The sequence below is a fragment of the Malaya genurostris genome, chromosome 2 (assembly GCF_030247185.1).
Source record: "Malaya genurostris strain Urasoe2022 chromosome 2, Malgen_1.1, whole genome shotgun sequence".
Lineage (NCBI taxonomy): Eukaryota > Metazoa > Arthropoda > Insecta > Diptera > Culicidae > Malaya > Malaya genurostris.
In genome coordinates this window covers 247,113,670-247,131,810 of record NC_080571.1, presented here as the reverse complement: position 1 = coordinate 247,131,810, position 18,141 = coordinate 247,113,670, and the positions used below count along the sequence as shown (strand labels likewise).

General features: G+C 39.3%; 1 protein-coding gene across 3 annotated transcripts; it reads right to left on the bottom strand.

Annotated features, from left to right (window-relative positions):
* Window positions 1-669: 669 nt before the first annotated feature.
* On the bottom strand, window positions 670-18,121 carry LOC131428549 (insulin-like growth factor 1 receptor). Of its 3 annotated transcripts, XM_058592582.1 has the most exons (6): window positions 14,374-18,121; window positions 13,534-13,678; window positions 13,379-13,459; window positions 13,140-13,308; window positions 12,870-12,990; window positions 670-2,934 (listed from the first exon to the last, which is right to left on the bottom strand). In XM_058592582.1, the coding sequence occupies exons 1-6, from the start codon at window positions 14,670-14,672 to the stop codon at window positions 771-773; spliced, it is 2,979 nt and encodes a 992-aa protein (XP_058448565.1). In that variant the 5' UTR covers window positions 14,673-18,121; the 3' UTR covers window positions 670-770. The 3 variants fall into 3 exon arrangements, with proteins under 3 accessions (XP_058448565.1, XP_058448566.1, XP_058448567.1); XM_058592583.1 differs by lacking the exon at window positions 13,379-13,459 and having other exon boundaries at window positions 14,374-18,120; XM_058592584.1 differs by lacking the exon at window positions 14,374-18,121 and having other exon boundaries at window positions 13,140-13,304; window positions 13,534-13,566.
* Between the last annotated feature and the right edge of the window lie 20 nt (window positions 18,122-18,141).

Here is an 18,141-nt window from a genome sequence, read left to right as displayed (position 1 = left end):
GATGGTCTACGATTTTCTAATAGTTACCAAAAATTAATGTTGACTGCAGTGTTTGAAAGAGATTAGTCCAAAATTGAATCGAAATGACCTCACAGAAGAGTGCTAGAGTAATAAGCATATGCTGTCTTAGTTTCAGCACAATAAATAGATTATAGATTCCATTTAACAGAAACTAAATAGTGAATAATAAAATCTGCAAGTTAGTTAGTATTATTTGTTGTTGTTTGAAGATGTCTACGTCCAGAGACAAACGCAGACGTCCAAAGAATTTCACATATACATCATTTTTATCCCATTTTAAAAAGGTTCACATTGTAAATTGTCATCAAATTGTTAATTAAAAAGTTCAACTCAGTAAAAAAAACTACGAAGTGAAACTAAAAAAAATATATACACATTTATATTTTCAAATCGATCTGTAGAATTTGTGCGAGTTTTTATATCGTCCAGCTTGAAAATGTTTCTTTGAAAAAAAATAACGCATGCAAAAACGAACAAAAATTTGTGATTGAAATGTTTGACTTCTGATGAACTCATTCATTCACACAAAATGTTATTTTGTGCGAATAGTTTCGTAAATTTTCTTTCATACACTTGCAGGTAAAAAGATTCGTGCACTATCCAGTCTTATACTGACTCATTGTTAACGATCATACCGTACTTAAATAGTAAGCAATAAAATATATATTTATTGCAGCGTATATAGGAACTTACAAACCGATGAAGTATTCATAACTATTTCCTAAATATTTCTAATACATAGATCAATTTTACCGAAGAGCACAATCAACGAAGCCATCCTCTGCTTCCAATGCATTTGCATCGTTCTCTACCAGCGGTATTTTATCGTCGTGATGGGTCTTGAGTTTGTGATACAGAATATACGCGCCGATTGCAATTGCAGTGACACTCAGCAGCAGTGCAAAGATGACAAATCCGTTCCGCAGCGAGTTATCCTCGCTACGTTCCTCCATCGGTACAACCTGTGCGAAGTACCAATCACTGAATGGTCCAGGGCCAGCCAAAGAAACCACTTGTGCCCTTACGGCATATTCGCCCACAGTTAGGTTGCGAAAAACGTAACAATTACCGGCCTTTTTATGTTGTAATCTTGTGATGCATGCGTAGCGGAACATGGGGATCGGTATGCTTAATGATTTGATCTCGATGTTAAAAGCTACCGTTGCTCCGTTCACTATTTCCGGTTCCTGGAAACTGATTGTGATTGAATTTGGATCGACCAAGGTGGAATTGTTTGATTGTTTGCTAACAACAACGTTCAGTTGACCAGCAGTCACCGAAGGTTCTGTTCGGTCGGAATAGATACTGTACGGACTACAATAGCGAAAATCTTTGGCGCTGCACGCGAACAGTTGAAATGTGTAGTAAGTGTACGGTAATAAGTTAGGCACGGTGAATTCTTTGCTATCAGCATGAAAATTGTGAAAATAGATGCGATTTCTTAAATCCTCAATCTCACGTTTTTGACGTCTTTTGGAAATAGTTTGACTGACGGGTGTGGGTTCATTCAGAAAACTGTACATTTTTGCTTGAAAATTATTATCGTAATGCTCTTGAATAACATTTTCCTTCGGAGTATCAGCCAAGGAACGTTTACGACGTTCGTATATGTCACTTTCCAAATCAGAAATATCGGGAACATCTGACAGGACTCCGTCTTCCGAGCAACAAATTTCAGCACTACACGTTTCACTATATTCGATGTTCTCTTCTACATTTCTTGGATAGACGCAATAATCGCGTTGATCCAGCACATGATGTTCATCGGGCTGGATGAAAACATCCACATGTAGTCGCTGAACAAGATTGATCTCTGCTTTTAAAATTCTCCACGAGAATGTTATCGAATTATCTGTTTTTCTAACGGTGTACACCTTCAATGGAGGAGTAGGTTTTGCGATTTTGGTGGTGAAATAATGAACATCGGATTTTCCAATTCGTCTTTCAGTAATATTGTGACTGTTATCCGCTACGTACGTTTTGATGTAATAAGCGTATCTTGTAAGCGGCTTTAGTCCGGTTAAATTATATGAAAGCATGTTAGCTTCGTATTTGGTTTCTCTTAATCTGACCAGTTTTGACTGCCAACTATACTCAGAACAAACATCCCTGCCATCGTACGGTGATCGTTCCTTCTCCGAAGGAGTAAAATAAATTACATATCCCACCAGCTGTTGTTGTGGAGCTGTGTTATATTTTGTCCAATAGATAGTTGCGTTTCTACTGGATAGCACTTCTGACTTTACTGTGATACTAACTACATTACAAGATTGCATGAAGCCATTCGAATCGACATTAATCAAATCGTTTGTCTTGTTGTATGATGTAATTTTCTGCAACAACTCTATTTGTGCGACACATAACAAAGGATTGTATACGAAATACATACTACCGCTCAACAACTTCAACGATGTTTTGTATTCATAGTTCCATAATCGTTGTAGATTCGAATTTTCGTAAACCATCAACGAATAATTGCCATGTCCCAGTTCCAACTGGCCGTGGATAGTTGCAAGATTTTCTAAAAATTCCAACGACGGCAGGGCATTGGAACGGTACACCTTTAAATAACCGATAATTTCCTCTATACTGCCCAGCATTGTCCTTAGTTCACCCATCAGATTCGGATGATCTTCGACCATGCGAATCTGCAGTGTCCCGTTGATGATCGTACATCCCTCAAGTCGTTCGGCATCCGATAGATACATTACTTGCATACCTTCGCAAATCTTGGGACAACGATCCCGACAGGGATAGCACGTGTGGTTCGAAAAATCTGCTTCCGCCTGATCCACGTTGGTTGCACTATATCCGGCCGGACACTCGGCTACACATTCTCCGTTGTACTCCAGCCCACCGCGATCAACGCATTTCAGCTTGGTGATGCAACGTTGTGTTTCGTGGAAGAGTACTCTGGAATGAGATTTTGTTATGATTCAGAAATCGTTTTAATGGACTGGCAATGGTAAAGCAGCGGTAAACCCTCCGATGCGGTCACACTGGACAATGTAAAAACACATGAAATGGTATTTTTTTTTTTTTTTTCATAAATACGTTTATTTCTTAAGGCAGTTTACATAAGTTTTTCTTCGCCGTAGCATCACTTTTACATAATATTCTTATCCTAATTTAATTCTAACATAGTCACAACGTTTTGAATTTATTAAAACATATTCTCTTATAGCTTAAATATCATCTTAGGTAACTCGTCATTAATTATGAAATCTACTCGGAAATATTATTTGAACCAAACGATTACCTTCTATAAATTATAAAATAAGCTGTTTTTTTTGACATTTTGTTGATAATTTCATAAACTGTTTCGAGTTTGTTTGTATCATTACATAATTTTTATTCTAATTTAGCTATTGGTTGAACTCATGGACGCAGCTGGGATCAGAGCTAAGTCTTAAAAGGGGCCTTTATTAAATTGAAACTCCAATTTTCTTTATGAAATGATAAATAAGTTTCATGTATGAAAGGTCACGACAAGCAAGAATGTCTCGAACTGGGATATTGGATAGTTTACCTTGGGTACGCAAAGAATTTATTAGTTGAGATCTGACATCACGATACTCCACGCATGTCCAAACGACATGATCAATATCCCGATAGCCTTCTCCGCAAGCACAATGATTAGTCTCGGAGAGCCCAATTCGAAGGAGATGTGCATCTAACGTGTAGTGATTGGACATGAGTCTGGACATCACACGAATGAAATCCCTACTCACATCCAGTCCCCTGAACCATGCCTTTGTCGATGTTTTCGGAATAATTGAGTGCATCCAACGACCCAGATCATCTCTATCCCAAGATGCTTGCCAGCTGGCAAGTGTTCTTTGGCGAGACGAGCTATAGAATTCGTTGAAAGCAATCGGTCGCTCATAAATTTCACCCTCAATAGCACCACGTTTGGCTAAAATATCGGCTCTTTCATTGCCAGGAATGGAGCAATGAGCCGGGACCCAGACTATAGTGATTAGATAATTATTGTTCAATATGTCGTTCAGGCACTGTTTTATTTTGCCCAGGAAAAACGGTTCAGTCTTGCCAGTCATGTTAGAGCGAATGGCTTCAATTGCACTCAGACTATCTGTGAAGAGGAAATAATGGTTTGGAGATAATGTGACGATTACACTCAAACTATAATGAACTGCTGCTAGCTCTGCTATATAAACAGATGCAGGTTCTTGAAGCCTAAATGAGGCCGAAACATTATTGTTGAACATACCAAACCCTGTCGCTTCTTCAATTCGCGATCCGTCCGTGTAAAACATTTTCTCAGAGTCAATATGCCTGAACTTACTTGAAAATATTTTAGGGATTTCCGTCGAGCGTAGGTGATCCGGGATTCCACGCACTTCGCGCTGCATGGATGTGTCGAAAAATAAAGTTGAGTCAGGGACATTTAGGAGGCTGACATGAATAGGAATATATCTTGAAGGGTTGATTTCCTGTGACATATGGTTAAAATATACTGTCATGAATTTTGTTTGAGATCGAAGCTCGACTAGTCGTTCGAAATTATTAATTACCATGGGATTCAGCACCTCACATCTTATTAGCAGGCGTGATGAAAGCTCCCAAAATCGATCTTTTAATGGAAGAACTCCCGCCAGAACTTCAAGACTCATTGTATGTGTTGAATGCATGCAGCCTAAGGCAATTCGCAAACAACGGTACTGAATTCGCTCAAGTTTGATAATATGAGAGTTTGCAGCGGAACGAAAACAAACGCATCCATATTCCATCACTGAAAGTATCGTTGTTTGATACAATTTTATTAGATCTTCCGGATGAGAACCCCACCAAGATCCTGTTATTGTTCGAAGAAAATTTACTCTTTGTTGGCATTTCGTTATCAGATACCTAATGTGTCCTCCCCACGTGCATTTGGAATCGAACCACACCCCGAGGTATTTAAAAGTTAAAACCTGTTGGATCATTCTTCCCATCATATGGAGCTGAAGCTGCGCGGGATCATGCTTTCTTGAGAAGACGACTAACTCTGTTTTCTCCGCAGAGAATTCGATACCAAGATGAACAGCCCAAACGGACAAGTTATCTAAGGTATCTTGCAATGGTTTATGCAGATCAATAGCTTTGGGCCCAGTAACTGAAACCACGCCATCATCTGCCAATTGCCTTAGTGTACATGGGGTTACTAGACAGCTGTCAATGTCATTCACGTAAAAATTATAAAGGAGCGGACTGAGGCATGAGCCTTGCGGTAGACCCATGTAGCTAATTCTGAATGTTGTCAAATCGCCATATGAAAAATGCATGCGTTTCTCTGACAAAAGGTTGTGCAAATAATTATTTATAACCGCTGGGAGTCCATGTTGGTGGAGCTTGTCTGAAAGAACATCAATGGAAACTGAATCAAATGCTCCTTTAATGTCTAAAAATACAGATGCCATTTGTTGCTTTTGAGCGAAGGCAATTTGGATGTCAGACGAAAGTAATGCAAGGCAATCATTCGTCCCTTTATTTCTACGGAAGCCAAACTGAGTATCTGACAACAAACCGTTCGTCTCGACCCAAGTGTCGAGACGTCGTAGAATAATTTTTTCGAACAATTTTCTGATGCAGGACAACATCGCAATGGGTCTATATGAGTTGTGATTGGAAGCTGGTTTCCCCGGCTTTTGAATGGCGATAACTTTCACTTGCCTCCAGTCAGGTGGAACAATATTTTGCTCAAGAAACTTGTTGAACAATTCCAACAAACGTCTTTTTGCGAGGTCGGGCAGATTCTTCACCAAGTTGAATTTAATTCTGTCCAACCCAGGAGCGTTATTGTTACAAGACAAGAGTGCTATAGAAAATTCCATCATTGAAAATGGGTTATTAATAAAACCATTATTTGGAGGAGATTCCCTTATAATGCTCTGCGTAGGAACAGAATCTGGGCAAACTTTCCTAGCAAAGTCAAATATCCATCGGTTCGAGTATTCATCACTCTCATTTCCTACGTTACGATTCCTCATTCGTCTGGCCGTGTTCCAAAGAGTGCTCATTGAGGTTTCCTTTGACAAACCTTCGACAAAATGTCTCCAATAGCTACATTTTTTGGCTCGAAGTATGCTCTTGTACTTGGTTTCTAAAGCCATAAGTTTTTCAAAATTCTGAGGAGTTCCTCCTCCCCGTTTTAGAAACGTCTTGCAAGCATTTTGTTTTGCGAGTTTAGCCTCTGAGCACTCTTTGTCCCACCAGGGGTTGGGAGGCCTTCTGTTAGTCGTTGGCCCAGGAAAGCGTTTAGTTTGGGATTGTTCTGCTGCCTCCAGAATCGAACAAATGAGGAAGTCATATTCTTCAAGTGGAGGGAGCTCTTCCATTGAATTCAAAATACTAGAGATACTACTTTGGTATTTAATCCAGTCGATATTTTTTGTCAAATCATATGGAATACTAGCTGAAGTAGCAATGCAATTGCTATTGCTAATTGAGATGATGATTGGTAAATGATCGCTACCGTGTAAATCAGGCAATATTTTCCAGGTGCAATCTAGTCGAATTGATGTTGAGCAAAGAGATAGATCTAATGCACTTGGGCGTGCAGGAGGTCTTGGGATCCGTGTCATGCTACCCATATTTAATACCGTCATGCTAAAATTGTCACAAATGTTTTGTATTAAAGATGATCTGCTATCATTGTAAACGGAACCCCACATCATTCCGTGCGAATTTAAATCCCCCAGAATCAATCGTGGAGCAGGAAGGGCTTCAACCATTTCATTAAGCTGTCGCTGTCCAACTTGTGCTTTTGGAGGAATATAAACCGAAGCTATGCAAATATCTTTGCCTTTAATGTTTATTTGGCAAGCAACAACTTCTATACTAGAAGTTGAAGGGATGTTTAATCTATAAAAGGAATAGCATTTCTTAATTCCCAAAAGCACTCCACCATACGGAGAGTCTCTATCGAGACGTATAATGTTAAAATCATTAAAATTTAAAGCTATGTTTGAAGTAAGCCATGTTTCGCATAAAGCAAATACATCACATTTTTGGCTATGCAATAAAATTTTAAATGAATCAAGTTTTGGCATGATACTTCGACAATTCCACTGCAGGACAGTGATTGTATCATTTGCGGCGGGTGATAAATTATCCATCAAAAGATACAAAACCTGAGACAATTGGCCATTGAGCTGATAACTGCTTCAAAAAATTTCTAGCTATTGGAAGGAATGCCATTATGAGGGTCTTTAAGGGTTCAGATATATTGAATGCTGAGAAAATCCATTCAACAATTTCCGAAAACTTCAGTAATCCTGTTGGTGGCTGTGAAATAGAGCCCACAGGATTATTACCTTTTTCTGTGCTAGATCCTGGATTGGTTTGTGAATTTGACAAACCAGGAGGCACAGTCTTTGGTTTTGACTTTTTTTGTTTAACACGGGGATCTTTTTTTGAAGATGAAATTTTAGGTGTCTTTTTTGGTAATTTGGAAGAAGACTTCTTTCTCTTAACTGACCCTTGGGTAGTGATAAACGATGGGCGATAAACTTTCTTTCCCTCTTCATGAACTACTGAGTACAGTTGTTTGCACTCTAGTATTTTCACACCCTCAAGCATAGAGTTCTTGAAACGACCAACACCATGCTTGAGTAAATCATCTACCGAAAGACTCGCTTCGGTAACAACACCGTCAATTTCGACATCTTTGGAGGGTATGTAAACTTTATACTCTTTAATGAAATGTTCCGAAGAGACAATATCATTCGCGTGTTTCAAACTATTTACCACAACACGAATTTTATCGTTATTTACTTTTATGATCTCTTTGATTGAAGAGTATCGTGATGTCAAACCTTTAGAAATTTGTAAAATGTTTAATGGCTTTGATATACGTCTAAAAAAGACTATCCAAGGCCCAGAAGAGCTCTCCTGATATTTTTTCGTTCGTGGGGGTATCGGATTCATGCTAGGATTTACGTCCATGGATTCATCCATCACATTAAAATTTTTAATCAAACTTTAAATAAAAAATGAAACCAACACTACACAGTACTCAATCAAAAGGAAAAGAAAAAACTTCTACCTTGAAATTGTTGTCTATCTCCGTTCCACTGCCGTGTAGATTCTCGTTGCTCTAGATGTTCTTGTTGGATGCTGATTGTTGGATGTGATGCTACTGCTACCTGACATCAAGCACCACTCGATTTCCGATTTACTTTTGTCTTCGCCAGCTCCAACCAGCGCAGGTCACCGGTGTATACCTGCGTGTTGTATGGCAGTGGAAAGACCGAGTTGTCTTGTCTCCTTCTTCCTTGTGCTCCGCACCGATATGCTTCTGCACCGAAGTGCCTTCGCACCGGTGTGCCTTTGCACTCTCCTGCTTCTATGTGCCTTTGCACTCTCCTTCTTCGATGTGCCTTTGCACTCTCTTGCTCAGCACTTGTGGCTGTGTATTGTGGCCTGGGTAGAGCTTGGGAAACGCCCTTTGTTGTTTCCTTCACCAGCTTGGCCCAGCACTAGGGCTCTCTTATGCAGCACGATTATACGTTTTAACGGCTGCTGCCAACAGGTCTCTACCTGTAGTTCAACCGTTGTCGTATTTAACGCGTGTAAACTAACCAGCGTTGTTAAACTGTACGCTTCTATACACAACCTTCTCGGTTGAACGGCTATTACTGAATGTGACATGAAATGGTATTGGTCGACCGGAAGGTGTGCGATCTAGTAGAGGCCACAAGGATTAGTGCTGAGCGCGCACGTCATATTTTGAGCGAGATTTGGATTTGAATAAAAAAATACCCTGCCGCGTATGATCACTCCGGGACAAAACAAAAACGAACGCAAGCGCACTTCGAAAGCGTTTTTGGCCATATTGCTGAGGAATTAAAAAATATTAGGTGTCGATTTGTAGCTGGATCCATTTTTACACGTCAGAGAACAAAATGAGTCCGATAATGGGCAGAAGCAAGGAAAAATTAGGAAAAACAAGGAAAAAATATCAACAGCGAGTATTGCCGCGCATTATTGGAACGATTAAAGACCGAAACCGCTGTGCAGCGGCCTTTGAAGTCAAGAAAATTGTTATTTGTAGACAATGCACTGCCAGGCAAGAGCAATGAAACAATAACTTATATCAATTGTTTCGGACTCTCAATCATTTTCTCATCCACCTCATTCGCCCCGGTTTACGAATCTCAAAAGTTGGCTCCCAAACCGGAGCCTACTTTTGAGATTTGTGGTCACTTTACAACATTTATCACCCTATATTGCCGGAACTGGAGGTCGGATTCGATAAAGCTCAATTGGAACCTATGTGACCGTAAGGGCATGTTCAGGAATGTTCCAGTTCTAGATGCATAATTTATGCCAATTACAAAATTTAAATCTGGATTTTATAACAAGAAAAACTGGCAGCCTCAGCAGTGTTTTACTCGTGTTTCAAATATACAAAAAACTAGAACGGCATCGTAGACCAGTTTTAAATTTGACAGAAGAACTGGTCGAATAAATAAAACTAGAACGGCTTGCTGGGGATACGTTTGTTCCAGTTTCTGTTCTATTTTAGATCTTCCATATAGAACTTCTAGCTGCTGAATTTGCTCCAACAACAAAAACTGGCAGCCCTAGCAGCGTTTTACTCATATTTCAAAAACACAAAAAAATATAGAACGGCAACGTATGCCAGTTTTAAATTGTTCAGAACTCTCGAATAAATAAAACTAAAACGGCTTGCTGTCAGCTATAAAATTTAAATCTGTAAATTATAACAACAAAAAATGGCAGCCCCAGCAGCGTTTTACTCATATTTCAAAAATACAAAAAAATATAGAACGGCAACGTATGCCAGTTTTAAATTTGTCTGAAATGTTCGAATAAATAAAACTAAAACGGCTTGCTGTTTATAAAATTTAAATCTGTAAATTATAACAACAAAAACTGGCAGCCCCAGCAACGTTTTACTCATATTTCAAAAATACAAAAAAATATAGAACGGCAACGTATGCCAGTTTTAAATTTGACAGAACTGTTCGAATAAATAAAACTAAAACGGTTTGTTCTAGTTTCAGTTCTATTATACATCTCGCATATAAAACTTCCAGCTGCTGAATTTGCTCTAAGACTTTGTATTTAAAATCTATGTCAGAAGCAGTGCACACTCGGTTTTCTGGGCCTCAATTCAAAAGTCAGTTTCCACAAGGATTGCATAACCTTTATGTATGTATTATAAGTAATAAAATTAAATTAGTATTAATCATCTGTATCTTATCTTTTAATTTTTTCAATTTATGTTCTAATTCTTGTAAAAAATTGAAGATTCCACCTTTTGCCAGTGTAACTTTTTTCGGAATATGATAAAAAAAAGCTAAGACATATAATCGCTTTTGATAAATTTCCCATGGAAGGTAATTATTTAAGCTTGAAAAAAAATTCTGCTCCCTTACAAGCGGCCTTCCCGCAGTTAACCGGAACATTCATGCGTGTAGATATTGTTTTTGAGTTCTTTCTTTGTCAATTTTATATATCAATTCCTCCTCAGTTTTTGTGACAAAAATGTTGGAGTAGATCGTACGCTTCGGGCTGGCAAAGAAATTCTCGATGGGATGCAGCTGGGGGACGTTGGGTGGGTTCACCAACTTGGGAAGCACATCGATATTCAGCCACTCCATCTCCTGTAACGATCTCTTCGAGTAGTGGGCCGACGCCAGATCCGGCCAGAACACAGTGTCTTCGCCCATATTCACCCCTATTCGGTATCTCGATCGAATCGGATTTTTTCGAACGAATATAAAAATTTGCAAACTCGAACTCGATCGAGCTACAGGATGCAAAATTTTGTATTCGATCGAAACAATTCGAATCGAACGAAATACAGAATCGGGGTGTTGTATTCTTTATGAACAACCTCGGAGCTTACTTCCTTCGTGGGGGAAGTAAAATACGAAGTGCCCTCGCCATCCAGGGTGAGATGGTTTTGTCGTCCGTTACCACTGCTACGTCACGATTCGCCGGGAAAATCATGTTTACCATCTTGTTTAGCCACTGCCATTGCATCTTTGCCAACAGCTCCGAAACCAATGGACGCGACTTCCGCTTCCTGACATGTATATTCATGTTCGCCGGGACTTTTTCACTGTTTGGCCGGTTGCACCGCCCAAGCGCATGCAACGATGTATGATGACACTTCTCCCTCGGTTTTCCTCTCCAACTTCCTTTGGGGCTTCTTGTCGCTTAGGGGGTGAGGGACCCTGGCCCCTCCCGGAATCAGAAACAGAAACAAACTAAAAATATTTGATACGAATCTAACAATGTCAAAACTAAATTAAATACGAGGCAAAAAAACTACAATAATAATAAGACACCTAATTGTTCTGGATGATTGGAATGAGAAAGTGCGCGAGCTTACCATAGTTGAGCACGATTCTGCAAATTAGAAAAATATCCAGCCGCTGGATCTCGCACCTACTTATTTAGGACTAAAAAGACGAGCGCAAGTGCACTTCGAGTACATGTTTGGCTGGATTATACGCCAGAGAAATAAATGATTAACCGAGAATGGACCAAAGTCGTCGCGGTACAAATGCCTGGAAGGAGGCTCAATGGGTTGGAAAGATCGTGATGCCGGTTTTATGGGATTGTCATAGTATACTTTGGGAGTACTAAATTGATTAAAGACCGAAATCGCTGTGAAAGAGCCTTACATGAAGCACATGGGCATCGCTACCATAGTTAAAATCAACGGTTTAGTACTCCAATTACTTGCCCATCCACCTTGTTCGACTGATTTGACCTCCTTGAACTGTTATCTATTCCCAAACCTAAAGTCATCTCTGAGAAATCGATGTGAGTTTCGTTTTGGAATTCTAGACTGCTACTTCCGGAACCTGATACCGAAACCTGTATAACTAAAGAAAGTTTGTATGGCCATCAACTAATATGACCCACATATTGAGAAGATGCTTACCGTTCTCCACGAATCGAAGTAAGGGATCTATCTCGGACCTCTTCTCTTAATCCATCACAAGTCTTGTGGATTTTTGTGCTCTAGAAATGGACATTTAGAAGGTCTTAAACATGTGTGACAGAAATGACATGACAGTAAACGTTAAGAAATGTAATACAGTAACCTTCTCTCGGCCATAGTCACAAATTTTATTTAAATACCTTATGATGATAGTTCTAGTGTAAAAGTTTAAGGTGTCTGTTAAAAACACCGGCAAATGATGCACCGGAAATTATCTTCTTAATCAATCTTCATTAAAATTATTTTTTTCATTCTGGGCCCCTCCCGAAACCAAATCATGGGTACGGGCCTGGTTCGAAGACACGGTCGAGTCATTCTGCAGCATGGCAACGCTCCTCCACATGAATCCAAAATTGTCTAAAAACAATTTCTTCGCTTGGTGGGGAACATCTACCGTACTCACTTGTATTCACCATTCTTTTTTATCGCACTGCCAACACCTTCAAAAATTCGAGTATATACGAAAATATCTCGATGATTGGATGTTAACGAAAGCTGGCAGGTTTTTTTTGGGATGGTAAATAGCCAAAGAGATGGACAAAATGTGTTCAAACGAGAGCCAATACTGTGAATACAAAATATTTCGTCCTCGTACTTAAATACTAAATAGTTTTGATAAAAAAAAACGACATTTTGAACTGGCGCATCTGGTAATAAACAAACGTTGTTCATGAATCGATTTCATCAACATCGAAGTGACAGTTTTTAAAGTGTTTCTTTGGGAAGATCAAAAACTTCACAGGAATCAATATTTATTGCATTTACGATGCCTCTGAGGTCGTTCTTCTCAGAGGTCCTCCGGATATTCTTCTAAAATGTACTGCTTATATGCCAGACTCATATTTTATGTTACTATACTTACTTTCCATAAGGACATTTTTCCACACATCGCTTTCCATCTTTCGGACCGCGACACACTCGACAACCAGTATCCTTTTTACTAGTGCACCCTCCAATGCATTGTTGGTCACATTTGATGGTTCCTGAATAATCGGTTAAATCATCATTCAATTAATCCTACTTATTGAGGGTACGATGAACTCATGCAACCTTAGTGCAGTGCCAAATCTCATGCATGGTGTGCTGTCGCGGCCATGTGCAACATTCAAGCGATCCATCACGTGCCAGATACCTGTGAAATCATAACCCGTGTGGAACTTTTGGCAACTTTGACTGCCCCAGCAAAACTTTCGTGGACAACCCCGGCACACTTCGGCTTTGTTGCACACTGCAGCCGGCTTATCGAAACGGTTCTGGTCACGTGTCTTGTTTGTCATATGTGTTATACTGGGCCAATCTATCTGAAATGAACACAATTTCGAATCTAGAATTACAACCCGGCCATCCTTAGAACATTTAAAAAAAAACTACCGTATCTGTATGGCACAGCAATGGGCAGTACTGCGTATAAACGAAACCACGCTGTATGGCAATCAAACTTTTCAGACCTATCTGTAGTGAAATGGTGTATTATAGACATCTGGGTTATAGACATAGTTGAACTTGAAAATGACGGTTGCACTTACCTCCTGCAGCTGGGGTAAATCATAGAAAATCAAAGCGTAATTCCCGATTAGCTCCTGACCGCGAATAACCATTAGATTCGGGAACAGATCCCGCAAAGAGACGAGATTGAATACACGAAAGAAAAGCACGAATCCGGTTACCTCTCTATTGTAATAAAAACAAAAACGGAAATTTCTCACGGTAATAAGTTTGACTCTTGGGGCATTACTATTGTTAATGGATATATTTTTTCTCTGTGCAACGATTGATTTCTATGATCTAAATGGAACGCAGTCGGTTCTGTCATGAGTCTTTCTATACACAACGTACATAATAATCTATGCCTATTCTTTCAATATTACATATAAACACAAGTAGAGCTCAGCGAACATGGTAAAATACATTCGTTTAATAATTTATATTGATATTCACGTTTCGATCAGACAGGCTGTTCTAAACAGTGTGTACTCTTTTGAAAAGTAAAAACTGTTACTAGGTACTCTATTTAAAAGTAGTCATTAGTGCATGTCTGTAGTATCAAGTATCACATTTATACTTAAACATAATTTGAAAAGATGAAGAATGTAATGTTTGATACAAAAGAAGAGTAGTATTGGTTTTATTTTTGAGGGTTAACTCAGATCTCATCATGTGTTCTCTTCTAGATATTTTACACAAAAATTTGATATTCCTAAATATTGAAAGTCTATTTCTTTGTTTGCTCTGTCAGTCGTCTTGCGGTATGGAAAGTTTGCGTCATTGATTAATACTCTAACGAAATCATGCCTAGGGAGTTTTCATACAGGAAAGAGTCGCAGGTGTGAATTATTGTTTCAATCGGAAAAATTATTTGTGATTACCTCAAATTTGGAAACTGAAACTCAGCAAACTCGTGCGATTGGATCCGTTCGAGCAGCACTAACTGCAGAAACCCGGTAATAACGGTACAATTTCTTATATGATTCAAACGGTGAAGATTATTTCGAATATCTACATTTCTACAAAATCGGTTATCGTCGTCAGCGAATTCTTCTATTGCATTCTGCTGTTCCTCCGCCACAACCGAGTTCCAATTCCACCCATAACGTTTTGATATTAATAGTGGCATCGTAAAGATCACTATCACATAAAGGTGGCTTTTGAGGAGAATCGTTCGCATTGTGAGATTTATGGTCTAACTCTGTACAAACTACACACTTATAGATTAATTCAAGCTCAACGTTCTAATGTTTCTGATTTTCCGATCACTTGTTCTACAATACTTTTCACATTTCATGTTATCGCGGAACTACGCTGCAAAACTAGAATTCACTTTACCACGCATATCAGAACACTATACTTCTGTACACTTGCTGTGCTGAGATCATGTGTGAAATTTTACCATCAAATAAATAATTATTACCCGGCGACCGTTGCATCACTGCGGTCAGCAATCAACTGACAAGATCGGCAATCCGAGAGGTATGCCAAACTAGCCAAAGCATCATCGCACCGTGACTGGGCTGGTTGGTTCTTAAGTGAATCGAGAAGCAATTACGTGCACGTCGAACGCGTCTTTTTCTGTGTTTAACTGCACGGGCTCTAATTGAATTAAACTCTTCGCCCCTGCGGTTCATCGATAATAATGTCAAACGTGGTGCACGGAACAGAACTGTGTGTACCTTGCCTTGTTAAACGCCTCGACCGTGGGGCTGTTCAAAAATGGTGTAATTATCAGCCGGCTTGAGTCAATGCATCTTACTAGTAGAGTGTTAATAGTAGAAAATAATAAACTAGTCGACATTGGAATTTCTGGGACACGTTCCAAATCATGAGCTTAGCCGTCAACTGAAAAGAAGTCAAAGAAGGTGGTCGTGTTTTCTAGATAAGTTACAAACAAACGATTATAAATGACAAACTCACTCATCCCAACATTTTAATTGATACAAATTAAATTACATTGACTACCTTGATTTCCTAGGGTATTGAGTCATTGAACTTTTTATCAAGCTACCAGTGCTAAGAGATTCAGGGATACACCGACACATCTTAGCTCCGCCATTTATCGCATCAATTGGAACCATTAGTAGAAGTTCTCGGGCTGATCGTTCATCCACGGAAGTTGATCTTCAAAATCAGCAGTCAACATAGCCGTTCAGTGTCGGTAGTTGACTGAGGAAAATACTACGGTCAATTTGTCTTGATGCAATAATTTCATTTAACAGGTAAGTCGTGTGGCATCTGGCGGAATTATTTGAATCAAGAATTGATTCAATGATTTGCTATCCCATGACCACAAAAAAAGAAACTTGCCGATGACTGAATGGCAACAGTAGTTTAGAAAATACAGTCGTGAACGAATCTTCATTACTTTTATCCTTGCTATGTTATGGGGAGTCTTTAACACAGTGGACGTTTTGACTCATAACAATTCGTGGGATCTGAATGTTTCAAATAGTTCAATGAAAACTTTCATGGTTCAAGTTTTCATTTTATTCTAGTTGTTGTTGTAGGCCAGATTGTAGGCCGACTAATACCTTGACTATCGGTACAATAATTGAACTATTCTTGAGAATTTTTATTTAATTTCCGAATGGAAATAAATGTAATGGAGATCCAAATAAATGTAATGGAAGCTTCACCAAGTCATATGTAAATATCATCCATTTTACATTCCTTTAAAGATAATTGTTACACATTGTTGCAACTCTGTATTGTGAATATAAAATAAACTGTTATACTACAGCTCGAATCTTTTACTCTACTAATTTTCAGTATTTGTAGAATGTCAATAAACACATTCATAGCTATTTCAATAGGAGTTGGTTTCAATTTCTGATTGGTAACCAATAAGCCTTCTGTTTCATTGCGAGCACGAGAAAGTTGACACGAGCGTAAATCGTAGTGAGCTGTGCGTACTCATTTTACTCTATTTGTGACCATGAGGAATGAGTCACTTACGGTGAATCTCTCAGCGGGTGAGCACGTTGAATCATGTGTTAGTGCGGGGAAAATTCGAGTATTTCGCGAGAAAGAAAGAATTTTTATCCGTACTTCGACGACTCGACATAACCATACAGCGAGATTTTCGCTTGTAGTCCAGTGAAAAGAAAGTCTATTGGACTATAAACGAAAATTAACTAGCAGTATAGCCTATCAGGAATCAGGAATCAGAACAAATTGGCTCAAATGGCACGTTCCCCTTGATATTTGGAGATTTGTGCCTTGCCATCAATTTGTTTTTAGCATCATTTTCCCGATATATAAGAGGGAAGGATTGAAAGGAAATGGTAAGGGTTGGACTAGGAGGATGGGAAAAATTGACGACACAAAAACACATAAAAGCAGAAGTAAATTCTGCACCCCTAAGGGATGCTGAACAATCTGCTGAGGATCACATTTAGTGGAAGCAGAAGGAAATTCTGAACCTCTACGAGGTCCCGAACAGTCTGCTGTTAATAAAACCTCCAACCCCCGAGAGAATTTAGAGATCTTACAAAAGCGACACCATTCTCGGAAGAATGCAGAACGACTCGCAGTATGTACGAGCAGAAGAAAATTCGGTACCCCCCAAAGGATGCCAAACAATCTGCTAAACCCTATTTAAGGTGAATACAGAAGGGATTCATTCACTCCAGGAAGAACGATGAACCCTTCTGACTATAGCTCCTTATCACATTGGGTGAGAAACGAGAGAATATCCTTCAATTTTAGCTCCGCATACACAGACTCAACCATGTATGGAGAACCAAAAACCCGGATACGTAGCTGCGTCAATGCGGGACAGTTACATATCAGATGATAATGAAGTACCATAATCGCATTCACACAAATCACACGAATAATACTCAGCACGTTGAATAGTAGCCATGTGATAATTGAGTTTGCATTGTCCAGTCAGAGCTCTGACCAGAATACTGCAATGATACTTGGAGAAATGCAGTAGACACTTTGACATTTTCAGATTTAAATCTGGTAGAAATGCTTTTGTCTGAGCGCAAGTTTGCAAGCTGCGCCAGTAAGACGGTATGCACAAGATAATGCTTCTTGTTTTAGGAACACATGTAGTGGTTTAATACACAGTAGCGCCTCTAGAGCAGCATTAGGAGTTGTCGTGAATGCTCCTGTCATCGCCATTTGGACCATCCTTTGGAGATGATTTAGCTTCGACTGAACTGTCGCGACTTCTCCTTTCTGCCACCATACAAGACAACCATATGCTAAAATTGGTCTAACGATAGTTGTGTAGATCCAATGAATATATCTGGGTTTGAGTCCCCATGATTTTCTAAAAGCTCGTCTGCATTGGCCGAAAGCCATGCAAGCTCCTTCAATCCTGAAGTCAATGTGAGCAGACCAATTCAGTTTTGAGTCAAGAATAACCCCGACGTATTTAACTTGATCGACCACAGTGACCTCTGAACCAAAGAACTGCAACGGACGAGCTCCTGTAATTATCCTACGATGAGTGAAAAGCACCATTGATGTTTTGCCCGGATTTACAGATAATCCAACCTGACAACACCATTGTTCAACAGATCGCAGGGCTTGCTGCATTAAATCAAAGAGAGTGTTAATGCTTATACCGGTCATCAATATATGATAATCGTCGGCAAAACCATAAGTCGGAAATCCAAGGTTATTAAGTT

Excerpts from the sequence above, each read along its gene's own strand:
- LOC131428549 (XM_058592582.1), bottom strand. The coding sequence starts at position 14,672 with ATGCGAACGATTCTCCTCAAAAGCCACCTTTATGTGATAGTGATCTTT. Across the intron at positions 13,679-14,373 it reads TTTCAGTTTCCAAATTTGAG|AGAGGTAACCGGATTCGTGC; the intron begins GTAATCACAAAT and ends TTATTACAATAG. Across the intron at positions 13,460-13,533 it reads ATTTACCCCAGCTGCAGGAG|ATAGGTCTGAAAAGTTTGAT; the intron begins GTAAGTGCAACC and ends ATTTCACTACAG.